An 18,923-nucleotide genomic window follows, 5' to 3' on the forward strand; every position below is an offset into this window, starting at 1 on the left:
TATATGCAAGTTTCAATTGTCCCACATCCTTGGCTCTTTTCAGTTTTGAAAAATTCAGCCATTCTAATGGGTGTGAAGTGGTATCTGTGTGATACAACGAATAACTTTTCAGAGGTCTCCATTTTCTTGTCTTCATTTGGTGTCGCTCTGAGAGTTTTGTCCATTTTTGTTTGATAGGTACATGAAAAATGGATGTTGAGGGAAACTGATTATTTACTGGCATATTATATGTTGAAGGCAATTGATATTTATTGACATATTGCGAGCGGGTTTACAATAGAACCATTTATGCATTCTGTCAATGAAAAACTGGATGACTGAAAGCGGGGGAAAAAATCTTGCATCTAAGATGTCCGGTAATTTTAAATTTAAGTAAACTTTCAATTACACAAAATCAAAACTATAAAAACGACTTTAAATGATATAAAATAACCTTAATTTTAGATGACTTTAAATTATACCTTACCAATTATGTTTATTACACGTCAAGCTCTTCGAAGGTGGGATAGTGTCTTCTCCACTGACTACCGGAGAGATCTTTATGGTTAGAAGGCAAAGAAAACCCAACTCACAGGTTCAGTTTGCCTGGGACTAAGCCAGGAGTCAAACCAGTTAGGGTCATGCTAATTAACGTGAGGCTTTGTTCTTGTACGTAGCAGTAGATGCTGTCATAAACGCAGGAAATACATAGATGGACAATCTTTGAGATCGCACAGAACACGAGCATCGTGTAGAAACACGTGCATGCTACGGCTTGGGCCCGGCAAAGGCAGGGGTGGGCCTCTTCTTTTCAGCCCTGTCCCCAAAACATAGCTAACGTGCTTTTCAGCGCCTCTGATCCATTCTCACGTTTCCGTGGGTTGGTTTGCTGCTGTTTGGTTTTGGGGGTTCTTGTTTGGCGCGCGTCCCTAACCATCTCAGACCCACCGTGTCCGTATCTTTGTGGGTGGCGCCAGCCTGCGCCTTGGTGACAACAAGCGGCTCGGTGGCTGTGAAGGGCACCCGGGGGCACCCACGGCCCGCGTGCGCACCGCACAGCTGCTTGGCTTAGGGTCCGGGCAGGCCCACCTCCAAGCAGGAAGCGGTGGGAGCCGAAGCTCCACCTACAGGGACGTTTAACCGGGGGCTCGGGTCTCGGAAAAGCTAGTGAGGGCGGGGCCAGGGGGAGCCGGCTGCGGGCGGGGCCCGCGCTCGGCCGCGGCAGGCCCCCTCCCTGCCGACGCGCGCCCCGGCCGGCCGCGCACGCGCACGCACACTCCACGCGCACGCGCACGCCCCTCGTGCGGGCGCCGGGCGTCGGCGGCGCGCGCGGCAAATGGAGTGCGTCCTCGCCGAAGCGCTGCTGTCGCAGAGCCGGGACCCCCGGGCGCTGCTCGCGGCGCTGTGCCGCGGGGAGGCGTCCGCGGAGCGCGTGGAGACGCTGCGCTTTCTGCTGCAGCGGCTGGAAGACGAGGCGGCGCGCGGCGGCGGGGGCGCGGGGCCGCTCCCGGAGGCGGCGCGCGAGGTGGCGGCCGGGTACCTGGTGCCGCTGCTGCGGGGCCTGCGCGGGCGCCCCGGGGGCGGCCCCGACCGCCGGCGCGTGCTGAGGGCTGCGGGCGCCGCCCTGCGCTCCTGCGCCCGCCTCGCCGGGGGCCCGCAGCTGGCGGCCACGCTGGCGGAGGAGGCGCTGCGCGACCTGCTGGCCGCGGGCCCCGCGCCCGGCGCCGAGGCGGCCGTGGAGGTGCTGGCGGCCGTCGGGCCCTGCCTGCGGCCCCGCGAGGACGGGCCGCTGCTGGAGCGGGTGGCGCGGGCCGCCCTGGGCCTGGCGCTGGGCGCGGACGGGGCCGGGGCCGGGGCCGGGGCCGGGGCCGGGGCCGGGCGCGCGGAGGACGCGGCGGCGCTGGCGGCCGGGCGGCTGCTGCCGGCGCTGGGCCAGTGCGGCGGGGCGGCGCTGCGGGCCGTGTGGGGCGGGCTGGTCGCGGCCGGGGCGCCCTCGGGGCCGGGCCGCGTCGGGCCGCAGCTGCTGGTGCTGAGCGCCCTGGCCGAGAGGCTGCTGCCCGAGCCCGGCGCCGGCCGCGGTCCGCGCGCGCGCGAGGAGGGCCCGGACGCGCGGCGCTGCTGGCGCTTCTGGAGGACGGTGCAGGCGGGGCTGGCCCAGGCCCAGGACGCCCTGACGCGCAGGCGCGCGCGCTACCTCCTGCAGCGGGCGGTGGAGGTGTCGGCGGAGCTGGGGGCCCCCTGCACCTGCGGGCCCCAGGAAGGAACCGGTACTTGCTTGCCTCTCTGCTTCCCGCCAGCCCCGCCTGGCTTTCTGGGGTGCGGGTGCGGGGGGGCGGGGTGCGGGCTCCTGCTTCCAGCCCCCGTGCCTGCCTGCTGTGTATTCCCCGGAACCCTTGGGAGCCTCACCTGGCGGGCGTGCGCCAGGTGACACAGATCCCTGCAGCTGAGAACCGTCAGCATTTCCTGACCTTTCTGACCCGGAGCAGGGCGCAACCCTGCCCCCGCGGAAGGATCAGGAACGTGACTGAGCCCCCAAGCGGGATTTTGCAGCCCAAGTTTGCGCATCTCGTGTAGGTCCACCCTAATAGGAAGGAAGGGTTAGCATCCGTCAGATTGAAAGGAAAATCATTTACCTGTACTGAACACTGAGCTTTGAATGTTAGAATTCTGTCCTAGAAATAAATCTTCACGTTCTTCGTAAGTTAACCTTGGCAATTCCCTTGCTGAGAGGTAGCCACAGTTTATTAAATGTATGGTCCTTAAGTCGATCTTCTGAGGATATTTTCGCTGTTGATTTAATAGGATGAGTCGGAATTTTTTTTTTTTTTTTTTTTTTTTTAGCCTTTTGAGACTATGCTTCCTACTCCCTTATTACACAAGTGGCTGAACTAGAAGTGATTCCCTTCAGTTTGGTACTTACTGTTGATTGGTTTGTTCACGGAATTGTGTGAAAGCCTGCTTCAGTCATCTTTTTGAGTCATCCAAGACCAAAATAGATTGATTCAAAATTGTCCCAATAGATAGAAGATTTCGACTTTTTCAACGTAGCTGATTTTTGTTTGGTTGAAGTTGTGAGTAGATTTTCATGTTTGTCTGAAATGTTAGATTGTAAATATTTTGACAGTCCACAAGTCCCTGATCATCCAACAAAGAGTTTTCACTGGAGAACACTTTCTGAATTACCAAAATTAAAGTCATTTATTTTAGAGAGTCATTCTGCAGAGTTTTAAAGATACGCAATAGTTTTTGCTCCCTGGCCACGGCCAGATTCCTCCCTCAGTGAGGAACCACTTGTACCTCTTTTAGCTGATTATTTTGATACTTAACTCTGTGTCTTCCAATAATCTGGACACATCAAAATCATTCGCAATAGTTATACTTTGGTTTAATGTGATTTCAACATTTACAAAATTATGACTGATAATGCTGTTCACAGATGATCTATGAAGTGAATTGTGATTATCCTTTTTCCTTCCTGCAAGGTTTTCCTGGAATAATGTCATTTAAAAAATTGTTTGGTTCTCTCTATATCACTGGTTCGGCTTCAAAGTGTTAGCTAGTTGCCTGAATCTCCCTTGTACAAGCCAGATCACTTTCATGAAGAAGTCTCTTGAAAGCTCAGCCTGGTGTGCAGCTGCCGTTCTTAGGTCTGCCTTCACTTGGAATTTTTGTTTCTTGAAATTCGTATTCCCCCCCCCTTTTTTTTTGGGTTATGCACTCGTTTTGATGTAGGCATCTTCCAGAGATAATTTTTATCAGAGCATGTTTGATAAATCCATCAAAGGATCCTTTGTGTCTGATATGTTTTTAAAGATTATTTGTTTTAGAGAGAGAGAGAGAGAGTATGAGCTAGGGGAGGGAGAGGGATAGGCTGACTCTGCGCTGAGCACAGAACCTGACGGGGGCTTGATCCCGGGACCCTGAGATCATGATCTGAGCTGAAACCAAGAGCCAGACCCTTAGCCAACCGAACCATGCTGGCACCCCTGGTACATTTTTGTTTGTTTATTTCCTTCTGATATTTAATTCCATTCCCTATCTCTTTCTATAGGTTGTCTACCTTTTCCACTAGATCCTTTAACACGTGAATCGTTGTCATGTGTAAGTCTTCTACGTGGGCCGTCTCTAAGTTTGGTTTTGTTTTTCATTTTATCTCTGGGCAGTGGGGTCACTCTTTTCAGTAGAGTGAAGTAGGTATTCATTCCTAGAGACGGGTGATCGTCCTCTTCCGTGAGACCGTTAGTGTTGGGGGTTGGGTCACACTAGTTTATGGGGAAGTTGTATTTGGATCTTTTTACTGGTATGGTTGTGGGGTATCGCTACCTTGTGTTTAATGTGAAGCCAGGAATCCCTAAAGGTTTTTCTCACTGTTCTTGTTTTTCTGAAGTTGTTGATGCTAATACCACAGATGGGGTTTGCTTCATGCTTTCTTTGGTCCTTCCCTTGGCGGGTAGACCGCTGATGTCTACTCCGTAGTGCAAGGCTTGAGATGGAGGGTGAAGGTGGGGGGATATTTTCATTTCTTCCATTCCAGCCTCTTAGGCCCCATTTGCCTGAAACTCAGGGTTCCAGCCTTTTTGCCATCTCTGCTCTCTCCTCAGTGGCAGATAACCTCTGCCACTCTTCCCTACTTAGGGAAGGGTGTAGGATTCCCTCAGCCCCTCCTGTGGTGGCTGCATTCTGCTCCTATCTGTGTTGGGGACCTTGACTTCTGGTTTCCTGCCCTCCCCCCACAGCAGCCGACCTGCTTTTTATCAGTGCAGGACTCCAGGCATGAGGGGGTTTCCTCCTGCCAGTATGGGGTTGGGGAAGCAGGTTTTCTCTTCATCCCCTAGGGCAGCCAGGTTTTGCCTGTGTCAGGACTGGGACAGGCGTGGGGGATGTGGCAGGGTTTCCTCCAGGGGCAGACAGCTTTGGTCTCATGTTGGAGGAGGGTCCTGGATGCAGATAGGCTTTAGTAGTTGACCACCACCTTGTACTCCTGTAGGGCTGGGATGGGTTTAGACCTGTTGTCCTCTCAAACCTAGGTGGGCCTATATGCCTGTGCTCCAAAGTCTCTTGCTTTTCCCACAGTCTTTCTTAGAGTACCTGGGGGATGCCCAAGGAGACAAACTGGTGAGTGGTTGCAGACTCCCTTGGGGAGTTCTCAGCTGTCAAACTAGCCCACACCCAGCCTTGAAAAACTCATCAAATGTTCATTGTCTTTTTTATCCCCCCTTTTTTTTAAAAAAGATTTTATTTATTTATTCATGAGAGACACACAGAGAGAGAGGCAGAGACACAGGCAGAGAGAGAAGCAGGCTCCATGCAGGGAGCCCGATGTGGGACTCAATCCCGGGTCTCCAGGATCACGCCCTGGGCTGAAGGCAGGCGCTAAACCACTGAGCCACCCGGGCTGCCCTATCCCTTTTTTTAAAAAAAGGATTTTACGTATTTAGAGAGAGAGAGAGAGCAGACTCCCTGCTGAGTACAAAGCCCAACATGGGGCTCGATCTCGTGACCCTGGGAGTGTGACCTCAACTGAAACCAAGAGACTGACACTTAACTGTGCCACCCAGGTGGCCCTCATTGTCTTTTTAAAACTACTTTTTGGTAATCACCTCTTCTTCCTGCGCTTGGCCAGAGGTAGATTCATTTCACGTGTCCTGTCTATTCTTGGAGAGAGTTTTCCTGTCTTTTGGAGTTCCGATCCCCTGATGGCATTGCAGTCTCAGGGGTTTAGGATTATGTGTATTATCCAGCCTTTTCTCTGTTAGTATGGCACGAATATTCTTCTGTAGCTTTCTCTATCCTAAGTGGAAGCTGAGACCAAGCATGTCTAAATGCCTTTGTTTTCCCATCACATTTGATTTATGGTTCAATGGGGCGTATTATTCTAGCTTGGAAAATGTTTCCGTTCAAAATTTTGAAGGCAGTGATCTATTGTCTTTGTAGCTCGAGCTTCCAGTGTTGCTCTGAGCTATCTGAAGCCGTTCCGAATTGTGCTTGTTTATATGTGCTCTGTTTCTTTTCCATGGAAGTTAGTGGGGACTGTGCCTCATCATTCTGAAATTTCACAGTTTTGGTGCTGGTCAGTTTTCATCTTGTGCTGGGCACTTGGTGGATCTAGTCAATTTGGAAGTCATGTTCTTTGGTTCTGGGAACTTTTCCTGAATTAGTTTCTCTCCTCCCTTCCTCTCTGCATTCTGTTCTCTTGTTGGATATTGAAGCCCCTGGACTGGTTATCAAGACATGTCTTCTGTCCTGTTTCCTAGGATTTTGTCTCTTGGTTCTATTTCCTGGGTAACTCTGTCAACTTTATTTCCATTTGTTTCTCTGAGTTTCTGGGTTTTGCTATCAAATTTTTATTCTCATGAGATCTTTTTTGTTCTTACAATGTCCCCTTAATAGTATCCTGTTCTTAAGACAGCGTGAGGTTTTCTTCCTCCTGCATAGTTTTGTTCTCTCCAGATTTCCTCTTTTTGTTTTGGTCTTGATCTTCAATGTAGATGTTTCCCCAGACAGCTCATGATCCTTAGATACCTGTTTATATTTAAGAATAAGGAAGCAGTGCGGTGCCTAGGTTGCTTCAACTTCGTTTCAGCTCAGGTCATGATCTCTGGGTCAAGGGTTCAAGCCCTGCTTTGGGCTCCACGCTTGGCAGGAGTTGGCTTAAGGATTTCTCTCCCTCTGCCCCTCCGCCAGCTTGCTCACGAGCTCTCTCTCCCTCTGTCTCTAATACATAAACCTTTAATTAAAAAAAAAAAAAATAAGGAACCCAAATCAAGTTTAAAGCTCAGAACATGTAAGTGGTGTTTGCAACCGTGAACTTCACTGCAAGCTGATCTGGCCACGCCAGATTGGGTAATCTCCGGTGGCGGTATTTTCATGTCTTTCCTCTTGGGCTGGCCAGATTCCATGGAGACCTTCTAGGCTGCTGCCATGTAGTGAAGGTCTGGTGAGCATTCTGGGACCTGAGGGGCTCACATGGTGGAAAGGGCAGGTAGAAGGGGGTCTTGGCACCCTGGGAGCACACATGTTCACTTATTCCCAACCCTAGTAGGGTCTGATGCATCTGAATCCAGAGACCTACCACTTTACCTTCTCCAGAAAATAAATTCCAGGCTTTTTCCTAGTCTGAGCACCAGAAAGGGCGCAGAGGGTCTGTTTCTTAAACACACAGAACAAAACTCCCTTAAGTTTAGCCTTGCTTTTCACCTCTACTTTACAGAGTAGCTTTTGCTGCCAGTTCCTTAGGTATGGGAAGATGTTCAAGTGTAAATCAGTTTTTTTTCTTGGCTTACCATTTGCCACTTTATATTCACTTTACTTGAGACTGCTTGGTTTTTCTCTGATTTTCAAACTAAGTTTCACTACTGTTGTGTGCTCCCCTTATCTCCATTCTTCTGGGTTTCTGCCTTTGAAAAATCCTTGACTGTTATAATGAGGTTCTGAGGGAGAGAAAATAGGGTTTTATGTGTTCAAATCCATGACTCCTACCAAAAGCTCTAAAACAGTAATCTTAATTAAAAGAAAACAAAACCAAACCTTTGGAGATTCTTATTAGCCCAAACCTCCTATCTAGACTTTGATACAGGGACACCCTCCATTGTTAGAGAATACAATATTTGGTAGTAGTGGCATTATTTTAAAAATGACTGTCATTAAGAAACTTATCAAGTCTACAAAGGAGTAACTAATTTTCCTTTTTAAACCATATCAGGCCCAAGTCTGTTTTGGTGGTCTGAGAAGAAAAAGGATGAGCTTCTAAAGTTTTGGGAAAACTATATTTTAATTATGGAAACTCTAGAAGGAAATCAGGTAAGCGTTTTCATATTTTAATGAATCCTATGTTGATGCAGTGTTGATTTTTTTTTTCAAACATTTGTAAAAGCAATGCAGAAAGACCAGTTTGAGTAAAGAATAATAGGAGATATGTGTACTTTGTTTTCTGGCATAAATGCAATTTAAATCTGAATGTTAACTCAGGAAATTAAAGCATACTTTTTAATTGACTTCAATTGCCACTCAAAGAGTTTTAGTCTTGACTTTGAGTTCTGAAGTGTTAGTTTGTACTTTCTCAGCGTTATGCATAATCTCCAAAGAAATACAGACTTAGGAAAATGTTACTTAAGGCAATTTGTGGTAAAGTTAAGTAAATAATTGCCCTTTAATTTTGTAGCTGGCCTGCCTACCTTCCTTCCTGTTTTAGTTCTTAGATCTGTGTACCTGGTCCTGCAAGTGGAAACTTGAAAAATCTTTTTCAGTTACCTTTGAATTAACTTTTACAGAATTTTTAAATTGAGCGGAATCTCTTAAGATGACCTCACTTAGTACAGTGGTTCTCAAACTTTAACATTCCTTAGAATTACCCATATGGCTTGTTAAAGTACAGATTGCTTGTCTGGTCCCCAGAGTTTCTGATTCCATAGGTCTGGGGGTGAGGCCTGAGAATTCATGTGTTTTACAAGTTCCCAGATGATGCCCCTGCTGCTCTGGGATCACTCCTGGAGAACCTGTGGTGGTGCAGGCCCCCCTGGTGTGTCAGCTGCAGACTTGTGGGGGGGCTGGCCATCTGTGTCCTCATTGTTAGGTGTCACCCCAAGTGAGCACCAAGCTTTGTTGGTGGACCAAAATAATTACTCATGTGCTAAATATACATGAGGAACAGAGAAAGCATTTCCAAATTCAGATACACTTTTATGGTTTTCCTTAATCAGTAGATACCTGGGACCCCTGTAATTTATTTAGAAACCCTAATTTACCTACATTTATCTACAATAGTCTACACATGTGACCTTGAACATCACTTGAGGGACTCAAGAGAGTATTTTTTTTTTTTTTGCCTTCTTTGTAAGCTGGTGGTATTATCAGCCCTGCGTATTTCCCAAGACAGTTGAGGATTACATGACATGATTTATGATACTCACTCTACAAATGAGACATTCCTGTCACTACATCCTAGGTTGTATTTATTAGCTTTGCCACACTGAGTCTCATATACTGGAATTTATGTGATATAAAAACTGGAAGAATCAGGCACCTTCTGCACAGTTTTTATGTGGGGAGAAAACAGAAGGACTACTGTTGTATAATAGATGAAACTAAGTTTTGTCTTGGTATTTAAAGTTTTAAAGTTCATCTTAATTTTTAAAGGAGAGTCTTTATTTCATAGGGGTTTTTTTTGTTTTTATTTTCAGATCCATGTTATAAAGCCCGTTTTACCAAAGCTGAAGAGTCTGTTTGAATATGCAGTGTCAGAGGAAGATGGTAATGGTTACTTTTATTTTGATTTTTGCAACATTTATAGTTTTCTTTTCCCCCCTTTATATTATAACTAACCATCATTCATTATAGAGAATTTGGAAAAACTATCAAGGTGTAAAACAGAAAACGTGCATCTGCTCCCACCAAGAGAACAACTGTTAACATTCCAGACACATGCCTTCTGGATTTATTGTTCATAACGTTGTGTCTTACTTTGCAGTATGTCCAGATGCGTTTACCTATGTCCTCAAATAGTCCTTTAGAACATACCTTTAAATGGCTGCGGAGTTTAGCAGTATGGTTAATTCTGTAAACTTTTGATTACAAGACATTTCAGACATTTGCAGAAGGAGAGGAATATGTAAACTGAGCCCCACCACCCAGTTCAGCAGTGACCGGCACGTGACCAGCCTGTGCCTTGGTCCTTTGTTGCCTCTCCTACCACGGACCATGACGGTCACCCCCTGACAGCATATCATGTTATCTGTCATTATTTGAGTATACACCCTCAAGAGATAAGAGCTCTTTAGGAATGTTTTAATGATGATATATTCTACATTTTTAATAGTGGTTCTTTGGTATTATATATTTTAACTGCTTTCCATTCTCATTCTCTGTATCTGTTTCATTGTTAGTTACTTTTTGGGGGTTTCGGTTATTCTGTATCTTGGACTTCATAGGAAAGGCCATGATATGATTTTAGGTATGGTTTTTAAGCCTTTAATCAGTATTGTGTTTCAAGAGCTTCTTAGGAGAAATAGAAAAAAACTGGAGGTTCCTAAAATTATTTTATGAGATTAAGTTTGTATCAGCAAAATAGCTAAATGCAGGCTGACCGTGTTTCATATGCGTATAAATGATCAGCTGCTACATTATTGTGTTTACCCGTGAGAATTAACCTGGGTAAATGGATTTTAGTGCCTACTCCAGATAATTACAACTTTAATAGTTCGACCCCTTAGGAGTTGAGCTTTATCCAGTCGAGTGCTGTGGTTGTTTCTGATAGACTGGGATTTTTCACAGACCGTAAGAATCTATAGTCACCTGGGGCTAGAATTTAATTGAATCCTATTGTGACTTCACTTATGCATTTACTATTAGAATAATTCTCTTATTACCACGTTTTGCCCACAGCCCTTGGCAAACCAAATCAAATAGCAATGACAGGTGTGGAAAAATTACCATTGCCAATGCGTTGAACAAGCAAGCATCTTTGGCATAAATAACAAATAATGGACCAGTTCATATCTAGAATGTCATGAGTTAAAAATACTGAATAATTTTTTTCTAGAAGAATTAAAGGATATTTCAAAAGAATTAACAAATATCTCCAAGGTGCAGGTTTATTCCATTTTTGAGAGGCAGAGGTTTTTTTTTTTTTTTTTGACTCATTTAGAAATTCACTTAGCATCCAGTATATGCCTAGTGCTAGGGATAAAGTGGTGAGACAGATGTACTGTTTTTCACTTAAGTTTTGGCTCTTTTCCATGAAAAGAAAAAGTTGTAATGATAAATCGTATGAAGATACCAAACAAGGGACTGAAATGGAATATACATTGGGGTGGGGGGTATACTGGAGAGAGGCCCACCTCAGGGATAACATCAGAGCTCAGAATCGAGACGGCAGAGAGTACAAAAGCTCTTAGGTGGGAACAGCTCAGTGAGGCAGAGGACCAGGGTGGTGCAGGTGGGGGCCATGGGAGGGTGGGGTAATGTTGGCATTATTGTCAGGGTTGCCTCATGACTCATTCAGATTTTCTTTCAAGAGTATGAGAAGCCATCAAGGGTTTTAAGTAGAGGAGTGACAGTTTCAGATTTCTGTGGGAGAAGTGGATTGAAGTAGGGTGACAAGGATTGTTTGAAATCACTCTAAACCCGAAGCTCCAACCTATGTGCATGGGGTAATAGTTAACTTCTGTGTGCTGTGTTCTCAGTAAAGTTGCTTGCAGTCTTTCTTTCTTTCTTTCTTTCTTTTTTCTTTTCTTCATGAGAGACACAGAAAGAGAGGCAGAGACACAGGCAGAAGGAGGAGAAGCAGGCTCCATGCAGGGAGCTCGGAGAAAGACTCGATCCTGGGAATCCGGGATCACACCCTGAGCCAAAGGCAGACAGATGCTTGCTTGGAGTCTTTCTAAACGAAATGCCTGAATGTGGTTTCTTAGTGAACACCCTTGGATGGATTTATAAATTCACTATACGTTCTAATGAAGTTAGCGTGTTTGTGTGTAACTGTGTTGATTTATGAGACTATAGTCTATGTAGAGCAAGAGTGTGAGAATCAGTGTCAACATCAGGCATTTATTTCCACAGGATGTTGGCTGTTTCACCCATCCTGGCATATGTGTATTTATAAAAGAATGTTTGAAAGTGAAAATAAAATCCTGACCAAAGAAGGTGTTATCCATTTTTTGGAGCTGTATGAAACAAAGATTCTTCCATTTTCACCAGAGTTTTCTGAGGTAATGACAGCCTTTTTCTTCCTCCTTGCTCTCTTTGTTAGGAGATGAGAGGTAAAGACATTTGCTGCATCATCATGTGATCTTCAAAAAAATATACAAATACTCTCTCATAGCAAGTGATATTTTATAGATTTGCATAATGATGCTATTTTCACCATTCCAAATCTTTGAATTATTACTATTTGTTTAGTGATACTTCTCCCCCATTCTGAGCCAGTGAACTATTGTTAGCTGTGATACTAAGCAGAGATTGCCTTTTGAGCTACATTAGCGTCTATACTTCCATTTGTCAGAAATCACACAAAGGAGAGACTGAATAATTGTAGCTGTGATCCTGTAGCGCTGATGAGTCACATGATCCTGTAGGGTATGGTATTTTCCCTCACTTAGAGGGCACATACCCTCTAGTAAACCTAGTAACCCTCCTGATTGATGACATGCTGTCATGGTTTGATATGTATCATTTTCCACCTTCTCTTGTCCTTCCTGCACTTCTTATACACTTGCTTTTTTGACCCAATGTCTTTTAATATTTTTGAAGATCCCATTTTATTTCCCAGGCACAGGGGTTTACATTTTCTTTTGATATTTCTCTTGCTTTTCCTTTGTAACTATGCTTATTTTCTACCATGTATTTCTCCTTTGGGCTCCTTTCTTCCTTTCTGGTCCTGTGTGATCTTTCTTCTAAGTTTTTATCAGATGGGAAAATTCTGTACCTATTTTGTTGTGGTGGCGGAATTAAAGTACCCTCCAGAATTAGCCTTGAATTAGCCTACAGTGTAAGAGATCAGCTTTGCTCAGAACAGCTTGTCTGCAGCCTTGTTGGGATATGCAGCCAGGGCAGCCAACTTTTCAAAGTTGCAGCTGAAACTTATTATTAATTACATCTTTTGTTTGTTTTAGTTTATCATTGGACCACTAATGGATGCACTTTCAGAAAGCTCTCTGTACATCAGGTAAGCAAACATTGTGTTATCTAGCAGCCATGTAGTAATATGTTCTTGATATAGAAATTGAACGTTTGTGAAATATGACCAGGCTGTTCCATATATTTGGTACATCACACATGGTGCTGAATAGACATTCAACTTTTTCTTATTGTGAAGTCCCTTCTGTGTTTGTTCTTTTTGCTCTTCTGTGAGTTGTACCAAGTATTCTTCTCTTTTTGTTTTCTGTTGTCTTTCTGACCTTGAACCCTTCTACTCTTGGGCTTATGGAGAGTATGTCTCGCTGAGCTGACTTTCTTCCCCTTGCTCTGACTCCTGCTCTCTTGGAAATGGTAGTGACTTTGGCTAACCAACATTCTACACCTTTTTTCCCCTTTTTTGAAAAAATTTTATTTTAACTTAGAAACATCTGCGAGGATAATACAGAGAATTCCCACGTAACTCTTGTCCACGTTCCCCCGATGTTAACTTGTTACCACATTTGCTTGACTATTCTCTCTCGGTTTCCCAGCTATGTCTGCTGAGCAGACTTACTCATCTGTGTCTGTTTCAGGGTCCGTCTGTCCATCCATCCACCTCCATCCATGTGAAAAGCCCCACAAGTTCCCAGCAGTACATCCGATTCTAGTCCTGATGCCACAGGGCTCACTAACCTTGCTCTTTCCAAATGTGACAGAGGCTGCCATGACCAAGAGACCAAGAATCTGTCACTTCTTTGCCTCTTCTCTCCCTTCAGAAAGTTAGACAGCGAGGAGAGTTTGTCAGTATTGTGCCAGAGCCTCGTTTTTTTGAGCATTATCTGTACCCTTGAATTACACCTTCAGAATATTTCCCTGCCTTTGAACTTAAGTTGTTTTTTGAATACTGATGAACTAAATTTATACTTGCAAGTCTTCTGTTCTGAATAGCTCTAAACAGACCACCCTCCCCACCCACTGCCAGTTTCTTTAGAATGTTTAAATTTAGTTTGTGCTAAGTTATACTAATATTTAATTTTCTTTAATAAATATTGAAAGAGCATAGCAATACTTGATTTGCCAATTAGTTTTCAAATAACTCATTACTATTGAATAGTTCTGTGAAGCAATTAGACAGCTGGAGAAGCAGTAAAACCTGCTTGGTGCCTCTAAAGGAGTCGACAGACACATTTATTATGAAATGCCTTCAGTTTCCTTGCACTCTAATGTGTTCAATTAGCAGATAATGTTCCTGGTAGAAGCATATAGCAGGAAAAAAAATGACTTTAGTAGATGTTAACAACCAAATGTTCTTGCAAAAGTCATTAATTACTCATATATGTTTTTCTTTGAGTGTTATTTCTTTTATTTAATACTTAAAGATTTAAAATCATTGGATTACATGTTGGGAACAATAAAATATAAATGAAAATGATCATTTTTGACTTTTAAAAAATTATGCTATTTTAGCAAGATTCATATATGTGTCAGGAAAAGTAACATAAAAAGGAAATCTGTGTCTACTTAGTATGTTACTATACTAACTCATGTCCATTTTCCTAGAAGACCCTGATATTTTATATTCAGAAGGATATTCAAAATTTCGCTGAAAAATAAAATGCAAGTTCCAAAAAAAATGGTCTGATTGTTGTTGAAAGACTCTTGAGCTGTAGTTCATTTAGTTTCAGTATACTTATTTGTAAATTTTAAGTATTTGTTTTTTTTCCTCATTTGTCTATAGGTCCCCAGGCCAGCTGATAGGAAGTGGTTCTCCATTGGGACTGAAATTGCAGAAGTTTTTAGTCACTTATGTTTCTCTTCTTCCAGAAGAAATAAAGAGTATGTGTCAGTAAAGTTTAGTTTTTTTAATTTATTAGCTTTAAAATTTTTAGTATATTGTGATAAAGCACTATCCTATGACTATTATAATCAGTGTTATCCTTTTTCCAGAATATACACATTTTATCAGAATTATGCAGGTTTTCATTGTAATTGGGTACACATTTTTGCCTTTATATATAACATGTATTGTCAGCATTGGCATGAATAGTATGGAAGTCATTTTAGAATGTGTGTTGCAGTTGGTCATCTTTTCTAGTTTTCTGTATTTGCTTTCCAAAAAATTAGCAAAATTGATTGAAGACCTGGGTTTAGGAAAAAGTTGTAAGCAGAGTATCCATTGTGGTTAAACTGTCCCTATATAGATAGGAACTTAACAGGTACAAGAAAAATGTACTTGCTTTATGTAAGACCTTGTGTCTTAGAAATACCCACTTCTTCAGATTAGGGATTTATTTTCCTTTCTGATGAGTTAAGTTGGTAAGCAAAGAGCAAAACTATTGTTATTTTGTTTGTTGAGCAGCAGCAGGATTTAACTCTCCTTCCTGGGTCTTTTTTTTTCACTTGTGGCTTTGTGGTTTATAAAGCAAGCCTGGGTAGGAAACACATTTCCTTTTGTATTTCATCTGCAAATAGGGTGAAACAATGACCAATGGTAATATCTATTCAGAAATCAGGGATAAAAAAGGAAAAAGATGTGTGTGTCTCAACTTTCGGTTTCTAGAAAATTGTTTTGATTACTTTTTTAAAAAGCTAGTTCATGGGGAAGCTAACTTAGGTGTTCTTTGGTTTGCCAGAAGTCAGAGAAGTGTAAGCCCTCTGGGGATTACTTTGCTGACCATGTTGGCACATCCCAGATCAGCAGTACAGAGAGAGAGAGAGAGATTGGGAGGGAGAGGGGATGGTAGGAGCACCCCTAGAGTATGAACACCTGCTGTCTGTGGCCCTGGCACACATGGACATTTATAAGTGTGTTGCATGAATGTGAAATGGTAGCTCAGCCATCACCATCTTCCCTGTGCCACAAGTGAGGTATGAGACAAAAGTGGGAACTTAGTCAACAGAAGAGAGAGCAAGTAAAATGTTAACTCAAGTTACTACTTCGTAGGTTTTTCAGTCAAGTTTCCAGTGAGTATCTTAAATGTGTCTAATTTTGTGTTGGGTACTTAGAAGATCTAAAGTACATGGTATTTTATAAATAAATATAAAATATTATTTTATAAATAAAACACAGGCTCCTTTCAGGAGCTTCCAAGGATTTCTTAAGTCTTCTATAGTGATGATCAGAGGAAACAGAATCATACTACTTGCATGATTTGAGAGTCTGTACAAAATCACGTACTAGCAGAGGAGGCACAACAGAGCACCTTATGTTGGTATCTCAAGTAGGCGAATAGTAATCAGATCCAGAGTAGGTAAGAAACAGTGAATGAGAAGGATCTAATGTTATCATATGGCAATACCAGAGGCCAGTTACCATCAATAATTTCTACCGCGTTTTTCTTTAACCTCTCCAACAAAGGAATGGTTTCTAACAATAAAAACATTGATCTTACACCTTAAACTTTTTAGAAAAAATTATAGCTGCACAGGTATCAGAATCTCTGCAATATAGTAGAGTACTTATCTTATAGGAATGAGATTGAAATAACATTGATTTTTTTTTTCCTCTGACAGGTTTGTTGAGCTATAATTTGTGTACCATAAAACTTGCCCTTCTAAAGTGTTCGTTTCATTGGTTTTTAGTACATTCACAAAGTTCTACTACCACCACTAATTCTAGAATATTTGCATCACCCCTAGAAAGAATATTTTCATCACCATCATCGATCATTTTTTTTTAATTTTTATTTATTTATGATAGTCACAGAGAGAGAGAGAGAGAGATATAGAGGCAGAGACACAGGCAGAAGGAGAAGCAGGCTCCATGCACCGGGGGAGCCCGACGTGGGATTCGATCCCGGGTCTCCAGGATCGCACCCTGGGCCAAAGGCAGGCGCTAAACCGCTGCACCACCCAGGGATCCCCATCGATCATTTTCCATTCTCCTTTCCTGCCAGCTTGTCAGCCACTAACCTTTCTCTACACACTCCCTAATTCTAGACGTTTCATATAAATGGAATCCTATAATATGTGGCTTTTTAATTTATGTCTGATTTCTTTCACTTAGCATAAGGTTTTTAAGAATCATCCATGAATGAGTAGTAATGATCCATGTATCAATATTTCATTTTTTGGGGGGCTGAATAATACTCTCCTGTACAGATACCTCACACGTTATTTATCCGTTTATCAGTTTGGTGGACCTCTAGATTGTTTCCACTTCTGGTTATTAAAAATGCTCCTGTGAATATTCACATGCAGGTTTTTGTGTGAACATAACCTCTAGTGCTCCTGAGTGTATACCTGAGAGTGCCAATTGTTGGCTCCTATGGTAATTTTCAGTTTAACTCAGTTTAGCTCATTAGCTGTTTACCACATTGGCTGCACCAATTTGCATTCCCACCAGCAGTGTGTGAGGGTTCCAGCTTTGCTCTGTCCATGCCAGATAGTTATTGTCTGTCCTTTTGACCACTGCTGTCTTCACCGGTGTGAAGTTCTATCTCATTATAGTTTTTGATTTGCATTTTCATACCTGCTGACTAATGATGTTGAGCAGCTTTCCGTGTGCTGCTTGGGAACAGTGATGTTTTAAAACATTTTCTTACAGGTAGTTTCCTCTTAAAGTTTATTCAGAAGATGACAAGTAGACATTGGTGTGGCATTCCCATTTTGTTTCTGTCTAAGGCTTTGGCAAATGTCCCAAGATGTAAAGCCCTGGGTGTAGACGGGCTCCTTGCTCTCAGGTAATTTACTCTATGTTCACATATGGTTATATCTGTAGTCACTTTCCATCAGTAAATTCTGTTTTCCCCTCTGCTTTAGTCTGTAGTGAGTGGTTTTGGTTAATATTGGCATTGGGCTTTGAGCTGAAGAGCTCTTAATTGAGCTCTTAATTTTATATTAAGAAGTAAAAAATATGTTTATATGATTGAGCTTATTTTGTTTTACGAATGATTTTGGATTTTGATCATTTTAAAACAAGGCCAGTAAGGTTTTCTTAAATTACATTGATATGTAGAAAACTAGAGGTAAAATATCAAACAGTAATGTTGATTGCAAAGGATTTCAAAAAATGTAAAATTAGTACTTTAATAGTATCTTCATGTATAGTCTTTGAAAGAGATATATGCCCTATTAAAATTGAGCTCTACTAGAGATCTTGATGGGAAATAATAGCTTTGAAGTTGTACTGATGGTGACTTTCTATGTTGGGCATTGTAGATACTCTGAATAATTTTGTCAATATTTACAAAGTACCAAAACTGTCTTTGGGAGCATGTAAATGCATGTTTCTGTTTTTTGGCATCAGGGATGTTCTTCAGTGCACTATGATCACCCATCAGATTCTGCTGAGAGGGGCAGCTCAGTGCTATCTTCTTCAAACAGCTATGAATTTGGTAGATGTGGTAGGTTTATTTATTCATTTATTTTTTACTTAAGATGCTTCAGTTTACAAGTTTGTGATGCTATCATTCGAAAGCCCTGCTCGTAGGGTTGGGCCAGCCTTTGCTGGAGGCCACGAATGTGGGTTTCAACAGGGCTCTCCCTGTGCTACTAGGGAGAGTGATGTACTGTGCCTACTGAACCCCTGCTTTCCTTCTCGGGGTTTGGAGTCTTGGTAGGTGCTATGCAAGGGTGCTGCTGTGACCAGCTCCCAATAAAAACCCTGGGCCGTGAGTCTGTAAGGAGCATCGCTGGTAGACAGCATTTCACATGCTGTCACAGCTTGTTGCTGGGGGAATTAAACCCATTTTGGTGGACTCCACTGGGAGAGGACTCTTGGAAGCTTTTGCCTGGTTTCCTCTATACTTTTTCTGCACATCTTCCTGTAAATTGATCTTCAAGGAGTATGTAGTATCTGTTTTTTTACAGACCCCCTTCACTATTCTTGCTGAGAATAAGGGTCAGCGAACTTTTTCTGTGAAGGGCCAGAAAAAGTTTACTTTTTAAGGCTTTGTATATCCCATAGTCTCTGTTAAAACTACTTAAAAGCAACAATAGGCAGTTTATAAATAAAGTGGCTCTGTGCCACTATTTACAAAAGAGCTGTGAGTGGTTTTGCTGACACCTGGCCCAGGGCAAGCTATCTTAATTCAAGATATACAGCCTAAAGAGTGAAAAGATTTCTGTGGTTTTCGTAAGATAGGGGGTCATTTTCATGGCTTTGAAAAGTAAGCATCACTTTTCAACTTAAGTAATAAGTAATTTTTTATAGGATGTTTTTGTTTTTGCTCTTAGACAGTGACCATCTTGTCTCTAAGTTGGTAACCTTGATCATAAGGAACATATTTATAAAATAATTTTCCACTTTATATGACAATGTATTGATTGCTTGTAGTCAGTATCTTCATTTCTAAAGTTATTTTCTTTAAAAAAAGATAGCTTTCTTTTGA

At 42.7% G+C, this 18,923-nt stretch overlaps 1 protein-coding gene across 6 annotated transcripts in view; it reads left to right on the forward strand.

Annotated features, from left to right (window-relative positions):
• Positions 1–1,296: 1,296 nt before the first annotated feature.
• TARBP1 (TAR (HIV-1) RNA binding protein 1) overlaps positions 1,297–18,923 on the forward strand; it is an 81,849-nt gene continuing 64,222 nt past the window's right edge. For 4 of the 6 annotated variants that reach the window (XR_005357770.1, XR_005357769.1, XM_038533876.1 and 1 more), the window contains exons 1-8: positions 1,297–2,246; positions 7,682–7,779; positions 9,159–9,228; positions 11,536–11,684; positions 12,588–12,640; positions 14,330–14,427; positions 17,138–17,273; positions 17,840–17,936. Coding sequence is in view for 4 of the 6 variants with exons in the window: in XM_038533876.1 (XP_038389804.1) it covers positions 1,316–2,246; positions 7,682–7,779; positions 9,159–9,228; positions 11,536–11,684; positions 12,588–12,640; positions 14,330–14,427; positions 17,138–17,273; positions 17,840–17,936 (1,632 nt within the window). In the remaining 2 variants the exon portion in view is untranslated. Of the gene's footprint in view, positions 2,247–4,055; positions 4,081–7,681; positions 7,780–9,158; positions 9,229–11,535; positions 11,685–12,587; positions 12,641–14,329; positions 14,428–17,137; positions 17,274–17,839; positions 17,937–18,923 lie in introns of those variants that run through there. The other 2 variants (XM_038533878.1, XM_038533879.1) reach the window with 1 other exon arrangement.

Source organism: Canis lupus, chromosome 4 (assembly GCF_011100685.1).
Source record: "Canis lupus familiaris isolate Mischka breed German Shepherd chromosome 4, alternate assembly UU_Cfam_GSD_1.0, whole genome shotgun sequence".
Taxonomy (NCBI): Eukaryota; Metazoa; Chordata; class Mammalia; order Carnivora; family Canidae; genus Canis; species Canis lupus.